The sequence below is a fragment of the Engystomops pustulosus genome, unplaced genomic scaffold (assembly GCF_040894005.1).
Source record: "Engystomops pustulosus unplaced genomic scaffold, aEngPut4.maternal MAT_SCAFFOLD_667, whole genome shotgun sequence".
Taxonomy (NCBI): Eukaryota; Metazoa; Chordata; class Amphibia; order Anura; family Leptodactylidae; genus Engystomops; species Engystomops pustulosus.
The window spans coordinates 1-19998 of NW_027285546.1; the positions used below are offsets into that span (position 1 = coordinate 1).

General features: G+C 44.9%; 1 protein-coding gene across 1 annotated transcript in view; it reads left to right on the forward strand.

Moving 5' to 3' along the window:
* Nucleotides 1-278: 278 nt before the first annotated feature.
* LOC140112249 (phospholipid-transporting ATPase ID-like) overlaps nt 279-19998 on the forward strand; it is a gene marked incomplete at its 5' end in the record, with an annotated part of 41750 nt that continues 22030 nt past the window's right edge. The window contains 12 exons of the mRNA XM_072132443.1: nt 279-337; nt 9869-9982; nt 10454-10552; nt 11405-11466; nt 12360-12432; nt 12824-12894; nt 15088-15170; nt 15262-15420; nt 15505-15593; nt 15766-15962; nt 18690-18898; nt 19268-19311. Of these exons, the coding sequence (XP_071988544.1) occupies nt 279-337; nt 9869-9982; nt 10454-10552; nt 11405-11466; nt 12360-12432; nt 12824-12894; nt 15088-15170; nt 15262-15420; nt 15505-15593; nt 15766-15962; nt 18690-18898; nt 19268-19311 (1259 nt within the window). The remainder of the gene's footprint in view (nt 338-9868; nt 9983-10453; nt 10553-11404; nt 11467-12359; nt 12433-12823; nt 12895-15087; nt 15171-15261; nt 15421-15504; nt 15594-15765; nt 15963-18689; nt 18899-19267; nt 19312-19998) is intronic.

Below are 19998 nucleotides of genomic sequence, written 5' to 3' on the forward strand. Positions count from 1 at the left end.
GCCACAATCCGATCGCATGCAACACAATCCCCAGTTAAATACCTACCACAGCACGCAAATCCCGAAAACTACTAAAATCCGACAAAAGAGCGATCAGCGGACCCTTCGTAAATAAGCCCCATAGTGTCCTTCTTCATGTGGACTCATGGAAACACATCCTCGCACAGTTATGTGAACCCTTAGGTACTGGAAAACTGGTAAAATGAGAAGATTAAAGTCCGTATGATATTTTATTATTGCAGTTAAAGGGTTTATTTTTTATGTTTTCTTTAACACAGAGAAAGAACGTCGGCTGCGAGCAAACGACCGGGAATTCAATCTCAAATTCAAGTATGCGGTGAGTTAACTTCCAGCATCTGGGAATCTCTGATGGAGATAAACAAAGCATAAAAAGTTCAGGATGTTACAAAGAAACAAATTCTGTGCTGTCAGACTCCATGCAAGGAATATTATGTATCCAAGTATTTCTCTGCTTGTTGAGTTACATCTAAACCCGGCACTAGGCGAGGAGTAATCCGCCAATTCCAGACTAACTTGTCCAGGATGGATGATAGGGATAAGACTCCTGTGCAATGTGGTTCTGCTCTGAGATACCAGGAGGGGATGTTATCCAGAGCCGGACAGGCCCACATCAGAATAGGAAATTCCAAGCCGGGATAAATATATACACAATCCTCCGCAATGTCTTCTGTTTCCAGGGTGGTCCGCAGTGTCAGCACCGAGTTACTGGAGATACATACTATCTATGCTTCTGCTGGAGTGTTAATATGACCATCTTGAGTGGGGTAAAATCTTGAGTGGTTTTGCTCTCAGTTACTGTATTAGCCAGATATATAAAGCCTCTTTCATCCTGGGATTCCCTGCCAGTGATTGGATAACCTTTCTCCATGTGGATATTCTCTTGTTTCCTGACTATTTCTTGCAGCCCTGATCTTGTACCTTGCTGTCACCTTGTTGTGACTTGTGGTTTTGCCCTGGTTTGGCTTTGGTTTTCTGACTATGCCTTTGTCTCCCCTCTTCTCTGTCCCTCACCATATTTAGTTTAGTGGACATTGCCCATTAGGGAAGACATTTAGGGTGGTTGTTAGGTAGGCAGAGTAAGTTTTGGGACAATTGTATTATGGATCACTTACCCTCCACGTGATCTAACATATGAGCTATCCCTAGGATAAGTTATCCATATCAGATCCGATCACATTTATCAATCTCTCCATACCCCAATCATTACAATGCCACAATGTGGCCCACATTTTGGTCCTTTGAAGTAGTAGCCAAAATGTGCCCTTAAAGGAAACCTACTATTTGATTTGATGCATTATGAAGCAAACATACCTTAAGACTGCTGTAGCTACACTGATGCAGGATCAGATATTGGTTAATCCCTGAGCTGAGTGGTTTTGCTGATAAAACAGATATAACATTATGATAATGAAGCTCTTTGGCTTCTATATCTGCTCTGGTGCTTGCTTTCCCGCTTCTCATAGCAGGAGAGTTTCTCTCTGATTGCATCATCATCTCCTGCATTTCTCTTCCTGCCTGGCAGAATAATCAATTGCTGCACCATCCCCCAGCTGCTGTGTATGAGTGATCCAGCTCAGGTTGATTAGTGCTTGACTAGTTATGCTTAGTCATGCTTTACTCACCAGCCATTTGCAATTTCAAGCTTGTGTGATGTGTAAGCCAGCCTGTCCCAGCTTTCCCAAGGTCCTGAATGGTATAATTGTTTTATCGGCAAAATCACTCCGCTCAGGGAGTAACCAATATATGATCCTGCATTAGTGTAGCAACACCATTCTCAATGTATGTTTGCTTCATAATGCATCAAATCAAATGGTAGGTTTCCTTTAAGCAGACCCTACACATTGCCAGCTACAGTGTTCCAACCAGATTCCCTCTCAGTGCAGCTACACCCCCACAACACAGTCTTCCTAACATCACTGCCCTGTCAGCTTTCTCCCTTGATACCCGTGATTTACCAGTCCACTTCTGCTCAATAGTTTTTTCTGCCTCCTATGTCCGGACTTTTTTTTTTTTAATTTGAATTTTGAGCTTTTTTCTTTCTTTTATGCTCAGTTCAAAAGTGTTTTTAGAATGTTTTTAACTGGCAATTTTAACAATTTAAAAAAGAAGCCCCAAAGTTAGAGCATTCGAACCCTTTCTCCTGCAAAATGCGGTGAAAAAAAACTGGTAATAAAACCTTTTATGTAGTGCAGTAACATCTATGATAACCCAACACAGGGGTGTAATATCTCAGAATAGAAATGCTGGACTTAAGGGAAATCTACCATAAAAATCCATCAGAATAAACCAGGGAGATTACTCATAGATCCAGGCACCAGGACTGTGGTATCTTCTTATATTTGTTATACATGGCCTCCTTCCTTCTAATTTCAACTTTTCTTATTATGCTAATGAGCCAGAATGGCTCCTGGAGGTGTTACCAGAGCTCCTCCATGCTGTAGCTTCAAAGACTGTTACACTGTTTAGGAGCACTTCCCCACTGTGTGATATTACATAAGACAAGAAGGAGGGGAAGAGCTGAGGGAGTAGGGGGAGAGGGTGAGACAGTGTAACATTCTATGACACTACAGCACAGAGGGGCTCTGGTAATGCCACCAGAGCCCTTCTGCCCTTCATTAGCATAAATATACAAATTGATTTTGGAAGGAAGAAAGCCATGGACTGCAATTCCCCTCGAGGGAGCTACGCTGTTAGACCCCTAATGCTCACAAATTCATCCTTTCGTGGATAGGGGCATTGCCCTCGCTCCTGTGATCATTGAGGCCAGTAAACGGCCTCAGCAGTCAAATCATCGCCAACACTTCAAGAGTCACAAAAGTGACTGGAGCCAAATAAGTTTTGTATTACTCATACTTCTGTATTAGTACTGATCCGTGTCCTTACTTTCTCCACCGTCTTCCCTGGCTATCCCTCCGTCCCCAGCACTCAGCATAACATCCATTCCCCCCTATGAAGTAGTTTAGCAGACCTGACGCTCATTGGTCAGTGGTGACTCTCTGCATTCTGTTCCCGCACAGTTAATACCTAATTACACGTCTCGGCGTCCTGTAAATCTCTGCCAGCGAAATATTCTGAGATCCGTGTGATATAAACAGCGCCAGCTCCTTAATACCCCGAGCTCTGGGAAAGCCACGGCTCCTCCTGCTTGATCCACAGCCGCGGGACACGGGAATTACATGGCAGTCAATGGGATTATTGACCCAAACCGAGTGTCAATGTTAGCGGGAGCTATAAAAATGATCAGCGGGTGAGGGTGATGTGTGAGCACTGCCAGGGGAGGACTCGCCCAATAGCAAATAACTTTTTTATTCTTTTAAAAGTTCCATAAACAGTAAGTCATTTACTTAAAGGAAACCTACCATATGATTTGATGCATTATGAAGCAAACATACCTTGAGAATGCTGTAGCTACACTGATGCAGGATCATATCTTGGTTAATCCCTGAGCTGAGTGGTTTTGCTGAAAAAAACAATTATACCATTCAGGAGCTTGGGAAAGCTGGGAGAGACTGGCTTACAGAGGTTGGAATTACATATGGATGAAGGTAAAGCATAACTAGTAAAGCACTAATCAATCTGAGCTGGATCACTCATACACAGCAGCTGGGGGATGGTGCAGCAATTGATTATTCTGTCTGGCAGGAAGAGAAATGCAGGAGGTGATGATGCAATCAGAGAGAAACTCTCCTGCTATGAGAAGCGGCATAGTAAGCGCCACAGCAGACATAGAAGGGACAGAGCTTCATCATCATAATGTTATATCTGTGTTATCAGCAAAACCACTCAGCTCAGGGATTAACCAAGATATGATCCTGCATCAGTGTAGCTACAGCTTCTCAAGGTATGTTTGCTTCATACTGCATCATATCAAATAGGGTTTCTTTAAAGGGAACCTACCACCACGATTCTACCTATAAAGGTAGATCGGGTGGTAGTTGAATGTAAGGGACGTGAGGAGAGCTCTTTTTAGAGCTAATCCTCACGTCCTCGCTAACTTTTGGTAAACTTTATTGAACTAATATGTAAATTTAGTTATGCGGCTACTGGGGCGTGGAGTAGCCGGCACGAGGCTACGCAGCGCGGCTACTCCACGCCCCAGTAGCCACATTACTCCTCCTACCCTGTTGCGTGCGGCGCGCAGCTACGAGGAGCTGCACGCCCTCGTCCGACAAGCCGGCTTCTGCGCATGCGCAGTAGTTCCAGCCTCTGAGCTGGGGCTGCTCAGCCGCCGGGCGAGGGCGTGCAGCTACGAGGAGCTGCGCGCCGCACGCAACAGGGTAGGAGGAGTAATGTGGCTACAGGGGCGTGGAGTAGCCGCGCTGTGTAGCCTCGTGCTGGCTACTCCACGCCCCAGTAGCCGCATAACTAAATTTACATATTAGTTCTATAAAGTTTACCAAAAGTTAGCGGGACGTGAGGATTATCTCTAAAAAGAGCTCTCCTCACGTCCCTTACATTCAACTACCACCCGATCTACCTTTATAGGTAGAATCGTGGTGGTAGGTTCTCTTTAAAGTATGACCCTCATTTCAGGGGATTTTTGATATTGTGTTTGATATTTTTCTATTATACTTATAAGATATATAAGAACACAGACTGCAACATTTCCCTTAGTTACAATGTTACTTCTTTGTTGCTATGGCAAATCTGTCTACAGGATTGAAGACGCGTTTCTCTCTTCTCCTATTTGTTACACAGCTGTGAGTGTTAACCCCTCCTGTGCTCTGCCTGGCTGTAGTATGCTATGAGCACTATATTCTAACATTAAGCTGAAAGTGAACACTAAACACAAGCATGTAAGATATAAGCTCCTGCCGCCTCCATACACACACACTGTACAGGCGGGAATACGCAGCTCTATGGGACGGAGAAACTTTTATTTTTACAAACTAAGTAGAATTACAAGTATATTACAAAATTGGTCACCTCATCCCCCTCCCCCACAAAATAAATGATCTCAAGTGATGGTTACACTTTAACTTATTATCCCATGGAACATTAGTCTCCAAACATCAGATGCATATCCAGCCAGTGATGTAACTAGGAGAGGAGACCCATAGCGGACTTCTGAATGGGGCCCCACTTACCCCTTAAAAAATATACATATACTTTATACATACCATATATACACACATACATAGACTACCATACTGCATATACATATCACACATGCAAACACATTGAGAGCACATACACATCACAAATACACACATATAGCATATTCACACCCAATACTCCAGATGTAGGGGCCCCTGTCACTGTGGGTCCCATTGCAACTGCTATGACTGCTACCCCTGTAGTTACGCCCCTGTATCCAGCCAAACAGTAACCTGCTCTGCGCTGATGAGCAGCAAGGAGTCTGAGACCGTTGACTCCTGCTTTTGCTGATCTGATCTTTGCTGCCCTCTGGAGGAGAGCTCATTTACATGCCTTTACCCATAAATCATTGCTTTCCAGTAAGTTTCCAGCTGTATTTCCAACCAAGTATCTGCACCTTATACACATTTCTTTTATCCCCTGCAGAAAAAAACACTAGTCAATAAATCAATAAGAAACTTGAGTGATAAGAGGCTTGTAGGTGGATTATATCCTGGTCTATCTTCAGTTCTGATATCAGTCCTTACAGTAATATTTTACTTATAGGCAAAGGTTATTGGTGACCTCATTACCCAACTATGTCCTTATCCTCTGCAAAGTGTTTATTACTGGTAGTGGGTACAAGGGGGGCAGTATCCGTGTACGATACTACCACTGGTTATCTATGACCTGTGATCGGGGGTGACCCTAAACTCTCTGCTGTCTGAGGCGACCTACAGACCGGTGTCCCCTCCACCCATCCAATATTTATGTAAGTGGGTTCTCCATGACATCAGGTGTGAAGAGACCCTATTTTTAAGTTCTGGTTTGGATGGCCATGGGCCCCCTAGAAGGCTTGGGCCCCGGTCTACCGCCCAAACCGCCCATATTATAATCCACTACTGGCTGGTGAGTATCAGGAGCTCCTTTGCCAGTCACTACATGAGCTTCTAGAGCTAGATCCAGGTGCAAGGGTGAGGCTCAGTTCACACCTGTGTTGGGTTTCACCGAGCCTGATCCTTTATCACTGTAGAGCTGCACAGAAGCTGCTTATTCCCCTCATCCTACAGAGAGCACGTGCATCCTCAACCAGACCTAGCATGTGCATCCTCATCCAGACCTAGCACGTGCATCCTCATCCAGACCTAGCACGTGCATCCTCATCCAGACCTAGCACGTGCATCCTCATCCAGGCCTAGCACGTGCATCCTCATCCAGACCAAGCACGTGCATCCTCATCCAGACCTAGCACGTGCATCCTCATCCAGACCTAGCACGTGCATCCTCATCCAGACCTAGCACGTGCATCCTCATCCAGACCTAGCATGTGCATCCTCATCCAGACCTAGCACGTGCATCCTCATCCAGACCTAGCACGCGCATCCTCATCCAGACCTAGCACGCGCATCCTCATCCAGACCTAGCACGCGCATCCTCATCCAGACCTAGCACGCGCATCCTCATCCAGACCTAGCACGCGCATCCTCATCCAGACCTAGCACGCGCATCCTCATCCAGACCTAGCACGCGCATCCTCATCCAGACCTAGCACGCGCATCCTCATCCAGACCTAGCACGCGCATCCTCATCCAGACCTAGCACGCGCATCCTCATCCAGACCTAGCACGCGCATCCTCATCCAGACCTAGCACGCGCATCCTCATCCAGACCTAGCACGCGCATCCTCATCCAGACCTAGCACGCGCATCCTCATCCAGACCTAGCACGCGCATCCTCATCCAGACCTAGCACGCGCATCCTCATCCAGACCTAGCACGCGCATCCTCATCCAGACCTAGCACGCGCATCCTCATCCAGACCTAGCACGCGCATCCTCATCCAGACCTAGCACGCGCATCCTCATCCAGACCTAGCACGCGCATCCTCATCCAGACCTAGCATGCGCATCCTCATCCAGACCTAGCACGCGCATCCTCATCCAGACCTAGCACGCGCATCCTCATCCAGGCCTAGCACGTGCATCCTCATCCAGACCTAGCACGTGCATCCTCATCCAGACCTAGCACGTGCATCCTCATCCAGACCTAGCACGTGCATCCTCATCCAGACCTAGCACGTGCATCCTCATCCAGACCTAGCACGTGCATCCTCATCCAGACCTAGCACGTGCATCCTCATCCAGACCTAGCATGTGCATCCTCATCCAGACCTAGCATGTGCATCCTCATCCAGACTTAGCACGTGCATCCTCATCCAGACCTAGCATGTGCATCCTCATCCAGACCTAACACATGCATCCTCATCCAGACCTAACACGTGCATCCTCATCCAGACCTAACACGTGCATCCTCATCCAGACCTAGCACGTGCATCCTCATCCAGACCTAGCACGTGCATCCTCATCCAGACCTAGCACGTGCATCCTCATCCAGACCTAGCACGTGCATCCTCATCCAGACCTAGCACGTGCATCCTCATCCAGACCTAGCACGTGCATCCTCATCCAGACCTAGCACGTGCATCCTCATCCAGACCTAGCACGTGCATCCTCATCCAGACCTAGCACGTGCATCCTCATCCAGACCTAGCACGTGCATCCTCATCCAGACCTAGCACGTGCATCCTCATCCAGACCTAGCACGTGCATCCTCATCCAGACCTAGCACGTGCATCCTCATCCAGACCTAGCACGTGCATCCTCATCCAGACCTAGCACGTGCATCCTCATCCAGACCTAGCACGCGCATCCTCATCCAGACCTAGCACGCGCATCCTCATCCAGACCTAGCACGCGCATCCTCATCCAGACCTAGCACGCGCATCCTCATCCAGACCTAGCACGCGCATCCTCATCCAGACCTAGCACGCGCATCCTCATCCAGACCTAGCACGTGCATCCTCATCCAGACCTAGCATGTGCATCCTCATCCAGACCTAGCACGCGCATCCTCATCCAGACCTAGCACGCGCATCCTCATCCAGACCTAGCACGCGCATCCTCATCCAGACCTAGCACGCGCATCCTCATCCAGACCTAGCACGCGCATCCTCATCCAGACCTAGCACGCGCATCCTCATCCAGACCTAGCACGTGCATCCTCATCCAGACCTAGCACGTGCATCCTCATCCAGACCTAGCACGTGCATCCTCATCCAGACCTAGCACGTGCATCCTCATCCAGACCTAGCACGTGCATCCTCATCCAGACCTAGCACGTGCATCCTCATCCAGACCTAGCACGTGCATCCTCATCCAGACCTAGCACGTGCATCCTCATCCAGACCTAGCACGGGCATCCTCATCCAGACCTAGCACGGGCATCCTCATCCAGACCTAGCACGGGCATCCTCATCCAGACCTAGCACGTGCATCCTCATCCAGACCTAGCACGTGCATCCTCATCCTGACCTAGCACGTGCATCCTCATCCAGACCTAGCACGTGCATCCTCATCCAGACCTAGCACGTGCATCCTCATCCAGACCTAGCACGTGCATCCTCATCCAGACCTAGCACGTGCATCCTCATCCAGACCTAGCACGTGCATCCTCATCCAGACCTAGCACGTGCATCCTCATCCAGACCTAGCAAGTGCATCCTCATCCAGACCTAGCACGTGCATCCTCATCCAGACCTAGCACGTGCATCCTCATCCAGACCTAGCACGTGCATCCTCATCCAGACCTAGCACGTGCATCCTCATCCAGACCTAGCACGTGCATCCTCATCCAGACCTAGCACGTGCATCCTCATCCAGACCTAGCACGTGCATCCTCATCCAGACCTAGCACGTGCATCCTCATCCAGACCTAGCACGTGCATCCTCATCCAGACCTAGCATGTGCATCCTCATCCAGACCTAGCACGCGCATGTGTCAGGAGGAGTAGATCTCAGCAAATGAGTGTTTGGTTGGAGGGACAGAACAACCTGCACAGGATAAGACGAGAAGGATCCTGTATCAGTGCCCTGTTATGTGACCCATCATTACGCCCCAGAGCTTACACTCCTATCAGTGGTTCAGAGTACAGCCGAGCTGTCAGAGTGACGGGACCTTGAGTGGAGGTTATAGATATATATATACAGCGTAGTGCAGCTATAGGGGTTGCAGAGGTCATGGTTCATACAAGTTCATGCTGTTAGTCTCTGAATGGCTTGTGTACACTGCACCTGAAGGTGGGTGCCCCCGTCTCCCATGTGAGTGGAGGTCCTCGGAGTAGTACCTAAAAATTATGAAATGAGATTCCACGTCCACCACCTGAGAACAGAAGTTTACTCAGCAGACAAGGCTGAAAATTTATGTAAAGTTCTCTCATGTATTATCTGGGTACGGGGCCCCCCCCCCCTAATATTAGATCAGATCAGGGGTGTTCCATGATGAGCGGGGTGATCAGGGGTCCATATACTATTATCGGGGGGCCCTCGGCTGTTTTCATTCTTTTTTATGTTGTGTATTTGTCACACAGAGCAGATAGGAGACTGTACTCCGGGCGGTGAGTGTGACCTTGTCATAGGACGTTGTGCCCTGTAACTTTGTGACATGTTACTGCTGGAGTTTGAGTAAAGCCGATACAATGTTACAATATTGTGTAACCTGATAACAAATTCTGACACTCATTCTGAGTCACTGCATCAGGGGTGTAACTAGGGATGAGTGGGCTCCATAGCAAACTTTTGGCTGACCCCCCCCCCCTGGAGCTGGGCCCATATGCAGGATCACGTGCAGGAGGCTTTAGAGTGCAGGGACCCTTTCATTAATTAATATCATGTTTTATTGAATTTTTAATATTTTAAATTTTTTTTTCATTCCAGACCAATCAAATTAAGACCTCAAAATACAATGTATTTACCTTCCTCCCCCTCAACCTCTTTGAGCAGTTCCAGCGAGTGGCCAACGCTTATTTCGTCTTCCTCCTGATCCTGCAGGTGAATACTTCTAGATGTCTTCTACCACTGTCTTCCCTCTTGGGGGATCGGACCTAGATTGGGGTTTCTTAGGACTCCTAATACTTGCAGGTTGTGGTAGGTCGTGGCGTTTCTAGTGATAGACCACATCCTTGTACACTTTGTTATAGCTTGCTGCATGGGAAATTATATCTTGTTACATACTCCAGTCACATCCAAAGCTGCAGTATGAACTTTATAGTTCTCTCTTCTCTACTCAGTTCTGTGTTTGTTATAATATACATTTCATAAATCTGGTTATCTGCAATGACCACTAGGGGGAGCTCACTGCATATGAAAATATGAGACATTGAGCTCCACCTATTGGTGACTGCAGGTACTTGCTCTTTGATGGTGTCACAGCAGATAGATGAAGGACCCTGGATATGATTGGAGTATAGGAGTGAGTATTTTGTTCACATACTAAATAAATTGTGTATTTTTCCTTCTCAGCTCATTCCTCAAGTGTCTTCCTTGTCGTGGTTTACTACAGTCGTCCCCTTGGTGCTGGTGCTTGCTGTGTCCGCTGTAAAAGATGCCACCGATGACTATGTAAGATCCTCCCAGAGTCACTTCTGTGAGATGAAAATCTATCATTTTTTTAATGCATTATGAAGCTGCAGCTACACGGATGCAGAAACATATCTTGTTTAATACCTGAACCAGTAGTTTTGCTGAAAAAGCCATTATAAATTATGATAATGAGGCTCTGTCGCTCCTGTGGCTGCTCCAGAGCTTCTCTTCTTAGGCTATTTTCACACGAACGTATAGAGGATGACTGACATATATACATTCCCCATAGATGGCAATGGGTGCACGGCGCTGTATAGGAGCGGTGCGGTGCAGCACACGTGTCCTATCTTTCTCCGGAATATGGCGCCGTACGCCATATATCACTATGGAGAGGGGCGGGGGTGAGCAGCAGCACTATGATACAGCAGGCACACGTCAGTGTGAATATAGCCTCACACTAATTATGCACTGCTCCAGAGAATGATGTAATCACGGTGTTATCCCTGGCAGGCAGAAGTAATCAATTGCTGCACCATCCCCTAGCTGCTGTGTATGAGTCATCCAGCTCAGGTTGATTAGTCCTGTCTGGGCAGTTCACGCAGCTCCATGTAATGTGTTTATGAATGGGAAGCAGCATGCAACCCAGCTTTCCCAAGGTCCTGAATTTTATAATTGTTTTTTGAGCAAAACCACTCAGCACAGGAATTAACAAGATGATTCTGATTCTGATTCAGATGATTGTGATTAGTGTATTGTGATTCTGATTGTTTTAGTGTAAAATGTGGCAAATAGTAACATTTCGCAGTCTCTGATTCACTGCAGAATAGTCAAGGAGGAGGAGCGGGAGATTTATTTCACTTTCAACTAGAATGTATTTTCTTTTTGTTTCAGTATCGACACAAAAGTGACAATCAGGTTAATAATCGGACGGTGCAAGTACTTAGCAAAGGGGGGTAAGTGGCCGACAACTTTTTTTCCTGGGGGGTCCGTCTTGTAATGATATCCTAGTGATGGGAATCACCATCCGCTTATTGGCTCCTTTTCCTCTTTATTCATGTTATGGTTTCGTAGTTAATCATTGAATACTGGAATAGAAAGCAACTGGCAAAACAGAACAGCAGAACTGTTCAAAACAGCCGAAGCCGCCGGTTGTAGCCGTCCATTATAGGATTTATAACAAGTTTGACTGTCTCTCTGACACTCGCATGGTAGAGATAGCTGATCGCTGTGTACGGCAATGTCTGAAGCTACCCTTTAAGGTGATTACAGGGAACCTGTCTGGACAATTTATTAAGACTCTAATCCACCCAAAGATCAGCAGTGAGCAGTGGCTCAGTGTCCCACATTTGCCTCTGTATCCGGGCAGTTTAAATAGACTTACCTGAGGCGGCTACAACCCGAGGTTCACTGAACACTGAGCAAGACGACCCAGAGCTCAGCCGCAGCATCACACTGATGTCAGGGGGAGTTCTGTATGTGTGTCTGTGTATGCAATGTCCCTCAGGACAGCAGAATTACAGGGGAGGTGACATGTTCCCATTATATTGTGTTACACCTAGATATAAATATATATCTATATAAACTGGAGATCAAAATTAGAGAACAATGTCTGATGGCTTTGATTTATAATATATAATTTATTTATATAATGTATGAAAGAAGCTTAAAATCCGATACATTCCTCATGTCAGGATATAATCTCATAGGAGACTCAATGACCCGGAGATTTAGGAAATTGTGTGTTCTCTAATTTTGATCTGTAGTGTATATATATATATCTTCTCCTGTCCGCCGCTCATTGCTACTTTCCATATTTTGTATCACTAAATGAGTTCTTCCCCTTCAGATTCACCAATGAGAAATGGATGAAGGTGCAGGTTGGCGACATCATCAAACTGGAAAACAACAACTTTGTGACGGTAATTGTCATGTTCCACAATTATAGGATAGAATATTCCTTCCGTATCCCTGCCTTGTGCAGATATTCTGTCCTCTTAAAGGGATGCAATTCAGGTCCAATTCTGATCACCCGGAACCAAGAGAATCCAACTGGTTTTAATGCTGAAAGGCAAAAAACAATAAACCTTCTGCTGTGTATTTCTGCATCTCCTGCGTCTCGTCCTGTGACATTTCCCGATATCTGAGGCGGCTCCTGCCCGGGGCACATCCTGCCTGTCCTCATTCATGTATAATGTCTCCTGATGGAGAACAGTCAGTGCAGATAATGTACAGAGATAACATGTGCGGGACCTTTCCTCTCTACTACCCCCACCCCTAGTATAGGGGGTCTCACTGCTCTCTTGTGTTTAGGCAGATCTGCTGTTACTCTCCAGCAGCGAACCCAACAGCCTGATATACATCGAGACCGCAGAGCTGGACGGGTAAGTGGGAACATGGGGCAGTATTATAGTAGTTATATTCCTGTACATAGGGGGCAGTATTATAGTAGTTATATTCCTGTACATAGGGGGCAGTATTATAGTAGTTATATTCCTGTACATAGGGGGCAGTATTATAGTATTTATATTCCTGTACATAGGAGGCAGTATTATAGTAGTTATATTCTTGTACATAGGGGGCAGTATTATAGTAGTTATATTCCTGTACATAGGGGGCAGTATTATAGTAGTTATATTTCTGTACATAGGGGTCAGTATTATAGTAGTTATATTCCTGTACATAGGAGGCAGTATTATAGTAGTTATATTCTTGTACATAGGGGGCAGTATTATAGTAGTTATATTCCTGTACATAGGGGTCAGTATTATAGTAGTTATATTCCTGTACATAGGGGTCAGTATTATAGTAGTTATATTCCTGTACATAGGAGGCAGTATTATAGTAGTTATATTCCTGTACATAGGAGGCAGTATTATAGTAGTTATATTCTTGTACATAGGGGGCAGTATTATAGTAGTTATATTTCTGTACATAGGGGTCAGTATTATAGTAGTTATATTCCTGTACATAGGGGGCAGTATTATAGTAGTTATATTCCTGTACATAGGGGTCAGTATTATAGTAGTTATATTCCTGTACATAGGAGGCAGTATTATAGTAGTTATATTCTTGTACATAGGGGGCAGTATTATAGTAGTTATATTCTTGTACATAGGGGGCAGTATTATAGTAGTTATATTCTTGTACATAGGGGGCAGTATTATAGTAGTTATATTCTTGTACATAGGGGGCAGTATTATAGTAGTTATATTCCTGTACATAGGGGGCAGTATTATAGTAGTTATATTCTTGTACATAGGGGGCAGTATTATAGTAGTTATATTCCTGTACATAGGGGGCAGTATTATAGTATTTATATTCCTGTACATAGGAGGCAGTATTATAGTAGTTATATTCTTGTACATAGGGGGCAGTATTATAGTAGTTATATTCCTGTACATAGGGGTCAGTATTATAGTAGTTATATTCTTGTACATAGGGGGGCAGTATTATAGTAGTTATATTTCTGTACATAGGGGGCAGTATTATAGTAGTTATATTCTTGTACATAGGGGGCAGTATTATAGTAGTTATATTCCTGTACATAGGGGGCAGTATTATAGTAGTTATATTCCTGTACATAGGGGGCAGTATTATAGTAGTTATATTCCTGTACATAGGGGCAGTATTATAGTAGTTATATTCTTGTACATAGGGGGCAGTATTATAGTAGTTATATTCTTGTACATAGGGAACAGTATTATAGTAGTTATATTCCTGTACATAGGGGGCAGTATTATAGTAGTTATATTCCTGTACATAGGGGGCAGTATTATAGTAGTTATATTCTTGTACATAGGGGGCAGTATTATAGTAGTTATATTCTTGTACATAGGGGGCAGTATTATAGTAGTTATATTCCTGTACATTGGGGACAGTATTATAGTAGTTATATTCTTGTACATAGGGGGCAGTATTATAGTAGTTATATTCCTGTACATAGGGGGCAGTATTATAGTAGTTATATTCCTGTACATAGGGGGCAGTATTATAGTAGTTATATTCCTGTACATAGGGGGCAGTATTATAGTAGTTATATTCTTGTACATAGGGGGCACTATTATAGTAGTTATATTCCTGTACATAGGGGGCAGTATTATAGTAGTTATATTCTTGTACATAGGGGGCAGTATTATAGTAGTTATAGTCTTGTACATAGGGGGCAGTGTTATAGTAGTTATATTCCTGTACATAGCGGGCAGTATTATAGTAGTTATATTCCTGTACATAGGGGGCAGTATTATAGTAGTTATATTCCTGTACATAGGGGGGCAGTATTATAGTAGTTATATTCCGGTACATAGGGGGCAGTATTATAGTAGTTATATTCCTGTACATAGGGGGCAGTATTATAGTAGTTATATTCTTGTACATAGGGGGCAGTATTATAGTAGTTATATTCTTGTACATAGGGGGCAGTATTATAGTAGTTATATTCTTGTACATAGGGGGTAGTACTATAGCAGTTATATTCCTGTACATAGGGGGCAGTATTATAGCAGTTATATTCCTGTACATAGGGGGCAGTATTATAGTAGTTATATTAATGCTTGTTCTCATGTGTCGTCATCCAGAGAGACTAACCTGAAGGTGAAGCAGGCTCTAACGATTACAGGAGACCTTGGAGAGAACCTGACAGAACTCTCACAGTTTGATGGTATGTTGGTTGTGTTGGTTGTGTTGTATTGTGTGTTATATATTCACTATGTAGAGTCACCTACTTACATTACGGCCCTTAATTGTTTTAGGTGAAGTTGCATGTGAGGCCCCCAATAACAAGCTGGACACCTTCACTGGGACGCTGACCTACAAGGGAGAGAAATATGCCCTGGACAACGGCAAAGTCCTGCTGCGCGGCTGCACTCTCAGGAACACGGAGTGGTGCTTCGGGATGGTCATCTTTGCAGGTTAGTTGATATCCAGATGGATCTCGTGGTGTCTCCTGAGGACAGAAATGAACATCTGCTCATTGACTTATTTCCCCAATTTAGGACCTGACACTAAACTAATGCAGAACAGCGGTCGGACCACCCTAAAAAGGACGAGCATTGACCGGCTCATGAACATCCTCGTTCTCTGGGTAAGTCACGACCTCTGTAGACCGGAGCTTGTTGATCCTATTTCCATACTTTGACCTTCCCCCATTGCATTGGATACTTAATGTATTATAATAATCAGGGATGAAACAGTAACATCATCCAAGAAGTAACCAGATTCAGACTTCTAAGCTTTTCCTTGGATTATTTTCACAGATTTTTGGGTTTCTGGCGTTTATGTGCATCATCCTGGCAATTGGGAATGGAATTTGGGAAAGCAAGCAGGGATATTACTTCCAGGTGTATCTTCCATGGCCTGAGGGTGTCGACAACGCAGCCTTCTCCGGGTTCCTCATGTTTTGGTCCTATGTCATTATCCTCAATACTGTGGTGCCTATCTCCCTCTATGTCAGGTAGGACTACAACTCTCAATATACAAAGAACCCCACCTGTTTACCACCTGTATTGAGTAACTTGTCTACTTATATGCTCCATTGGGGACAGTTCATCTCTTCTGCAGGAATGACTATGTTTTTTTCTTCACCTATTTGACTGGACAGCTGTTTGTGAAATAAAAAAGCTCTTTTCTAAGAACTTGCTTGTGCAACTGCAAGTTTATTGTTCAGTGGGTGTTACCTTTACTCCCTTCTTTCAGTTCTGTTACATGTTTATTCTCAATTTTACTTTTCTCTGATGCTGCTTGTGCAGCTGCAAGTTCAGTGCTAAGTGGATGTTACCTTTGCCCCTCTGCTGACTCCCTTTTTCAGTTCTGCAGCTTGTTTCTTCTCTTTTTTACTCTTTCATATAAAATGTAGCTTATGGGGTTATATAAATAAATTGCAGTGTCCTTCATCTCTGAGATGCTGCTTGTGCAGCTGCAAGTTCAGAGTTCAGTGAGTGACAACTTTGTATCTCATTTGACTCCCTTCTTTGAAATCTGCTACATACACTCACCGGCCACATTATTAGGTCCACCTGTCCAACTGCTCGTTAACACTTAATTTCTAATCAGCCAATCACATGGTGGCAACTCAGTGCATTTAGGCATGTAGACATGGCCAAGACAATCTCCTGCAGTTCAAACCGAGCATCAGTATGGGGAAGAAAGGTGATTTGTGGCCTGTGAACGTGGCATGGTTGTTGGTGCCAGAAGGGCTGGTCTGAGTATTTCAGAAACTGCTGATCTACTGGGATTTTCACGCACAACCATCTCTAGAGTTTACAGAGAATGGTCCGAAAAAGAAAAAACATCCAGTGAGCGGCAGTTCTGTGGGCGGAAATGCCTTGTTGATGCCAGAGGTCAGAGGAGAATGGGCAGACTGGTTCGAGCTGATAGAAAGGCAACAGTGACTCAAATCGCCACCCGTTACAACCAAGGTAGGCAGAAGAGCATCTCTGAACGCACAGTACGTCGAACTTTGAGGCAGATGGGCTACAGCAGCAGAAGACCACAACGGGTGCCACTCCTTTCAGCTAAGAACAGGAAACTGAGGCTACAATTTGCACAAGCTCATCGAAATTGGACAGTAGAAGATTGTGAAAATGTTGCCTGGTCTGATGAGTCTCGATTTCTGTTGCGACATTCGGATGGTAGGGTCAGAATTTTGGCGTCAACAACATGAAAGCATGGATCCATCCTGCCTTGTATCAGCGGGTCAGGCTGGTGGTGGTGGTGTCATGGATCCATCCTGCCTTGTATCAGCGGCTCAGGCTGGTGGTGGTGGTGTCATGGATCCATCCTGCCTTGTATCAGCGGGTCAGGCTGGTGGTGGTGGTGTCATGGATCCATCCTGCCTTGTATCAGCGGCTCAGGCTGGTGGTGGTGGTGTCATGGATCCATCCTGCCTTGTATCAGCGGGTCAGGCTGGTGGTGGTGGTGTCATGGATCCATCCTGCCTTGTATCAGCGGGTCAGGCTGGTGGTGGTGGTGTCATGGATCCATCCTGCCTTGTATCAGCGGGTCAGGCTGGTGGTGGTGGTGTCATGGATCCATCCTGCCTTGTATCAGCGGCTCAGGCTGGCGGTGGTGGTGTCATGGTGTGGGGAATATTTTCTTGGCACTCTTTGGGCCCCTTGGTACAACGCCACAGCCTACCTGAGTATTGTTGCTGACCATGTCCATCCCTTTATGAGCACAATGTACCCTGTAACATCTGATGGCTACTTTCAGCAGGATAATGCGCCATGTCATAAAGCTGGAATCATCTCAGACTGGTTTCTTGAACATGACAATGAGGTCACTGGACACAAATGGCCTCCACAGTCACCAGATCTCAATCCAATAGAGCATCTTTGGGATGTGGTGGAACGGGAGATTCGCATCATGGATGTGCAGCCGACAAATCTGTGGCAACTGTGTGATGCCATCATGTCACTATGGAGCAAAATCTCTGAGGAGCTTCCAGCACCTTGTTGAATCTATGCCACGAAGAATTGAGGCAGTTCTGAAGGCAAAAGGGGGTCCAACCCGTTACTAGCATGGTGGAACTAATAAAGTGGCCGGTGAGTGTATTTCTTCTCTTTTTTTCTCTGTTATATAAAATGTACCAGAACTGACTCTGTTCTTTTAGTTCTGGTACGTATTTCAGCTCTTTTTTACATATAAAATGTAGTGTAGTCATATGAAGTTTGGCATTCCTTTTCTCTGAGATGATGCTTGTGGATCTGCGAGTTAAGTGTTCAGTGGGTGTTACCTTTAACCCTCCTCTGACTCCCTTCTTTCTGTTCTGGTACTTGTTTCTTCTCCATTTTACCCTCTTCTATGAAACATAGCTTATAAGTTCAGATATATAAGGTGTGGCGTATGGATTGCACTATTGAGGGTCTTTGCAGGAGGCAGGCGCAAAACACATGGCTGCAGGATGAGAATGAACTTGTGATTTGCTTGTAGTCTGGTAGAGCAGCTTCATTGGCCTGGGGGTAAATAGGTCTGCATATACACTGTATGATAAGTTGCTTCAATTTGTTTCATTGGAGGCAAACGTTGCAAAAGTGAAACTTTTCTTTAAACTGGTTGCAAACTGTCCAGGTTCAGGTGAGACTAAAGTGAATGCTTGATATCGCAGACGTCCGGTGCTGATCTCTGCGGTCGCTTTCCATCCAGACTAATAGCTGCAATCTTGACTCTCCATTGTCCTCAGTGTGGAAATCATTCGTCTTGGAAACAGTTTCTACATCAATTGGGACCGTAAGATGTATTACCCAAAGAAGGACACTCCGGCAGAGGCTCGTACCACCACCCTCAACGAGGAGCTGGGACAGATCAAATACATCTTCTCCGACAAGACCGGGACTCTGACGCAGAACATCATGACCTTCAATAAGTGCTCTATAAATGGCAATTCATACGGTGAGTGGGATCCTCCAGGCGGCCATCTTCTTCTTCTTCTTGATGATCGCTCTTTATCTGATTGACTTCTGGTCCAGACTTGTGTTTTCTCAGTGTGAAATCCCATCTACAATTCTGAAGTGTTTGTTCCAGATTTGACCATTTGAAGTGCCCATCGCCCAGTTCTCCTCTCCGAGTGCAGATCACACTTCACTTTTTGACTTTCCATCTAAAAGCCATCGATGAGGATTATTCTTTGGTCTCATAGAACCCCCCCTCCCCCCCTCCCCCCCTACACCCTCCGTAGTCAAGAGCTTTAGACTTGTAGTCCACCTAGACCTGTCTTCTTTAGGTTGTGATAGTAATAACACCAGTTTTATTTTCTTGCAGGAGATGTATTTGACTATGCAGGGAATAGGCTGGAAGTAAATGAGGTGGGTTTTATTTGTACAGAATTAGCATTTTACCAAAATTCTTGGAAATCATAAAAGTTATTTCACTTTGTTTTTCTCTTTTTTGTTCCGTTATATTTGCAATCTTTCCACCCATCCAGCAAAGTTTGTAGCGCCCCGAGAAGTCCGTGTTGCGGCTGATTTATCTTTTGGAATTTAGATGTTGCCATTTAAGTAGCAAAATTATTTAGCAAAAAAAAGCAGTTGTAGCACAAAAATGTTGAGACATTTTAAACAGCAACCTGTGGATCCTAAAGATAAATCGGAAAACTTGGATGCTGCAAATTTTTGCATAATTCTCACAATGCATCCAAAAAGTCACAAATATAACAGAAAAAAAAAAAAATAAAGATAAATAAACCCCTCATAATTTTTATTTTAAAATAAATTGTATAATATGATAATTATACTATATATACAGAGCTGTATTCACAATTCTACAGGCTTCAGAGCTGAAATCTCCCGGCGTCTTCTGCTTGTTTAGTATTTGCTACAATTTGTTGTGTTACGTTGTGTTGTGTTACGTTGTGTTGTGTTACATTGTGTTGTGTTACATTGTGTTGTGTTACGTTGTGTTGTGTTACGTTGTGTTGTGTTACTTTGTGTTGTGTTACTTTGTGTTGTGTTACGTTGTGTTGTGTTACGTTGTGTTGTGTTACGTTGTGTTGT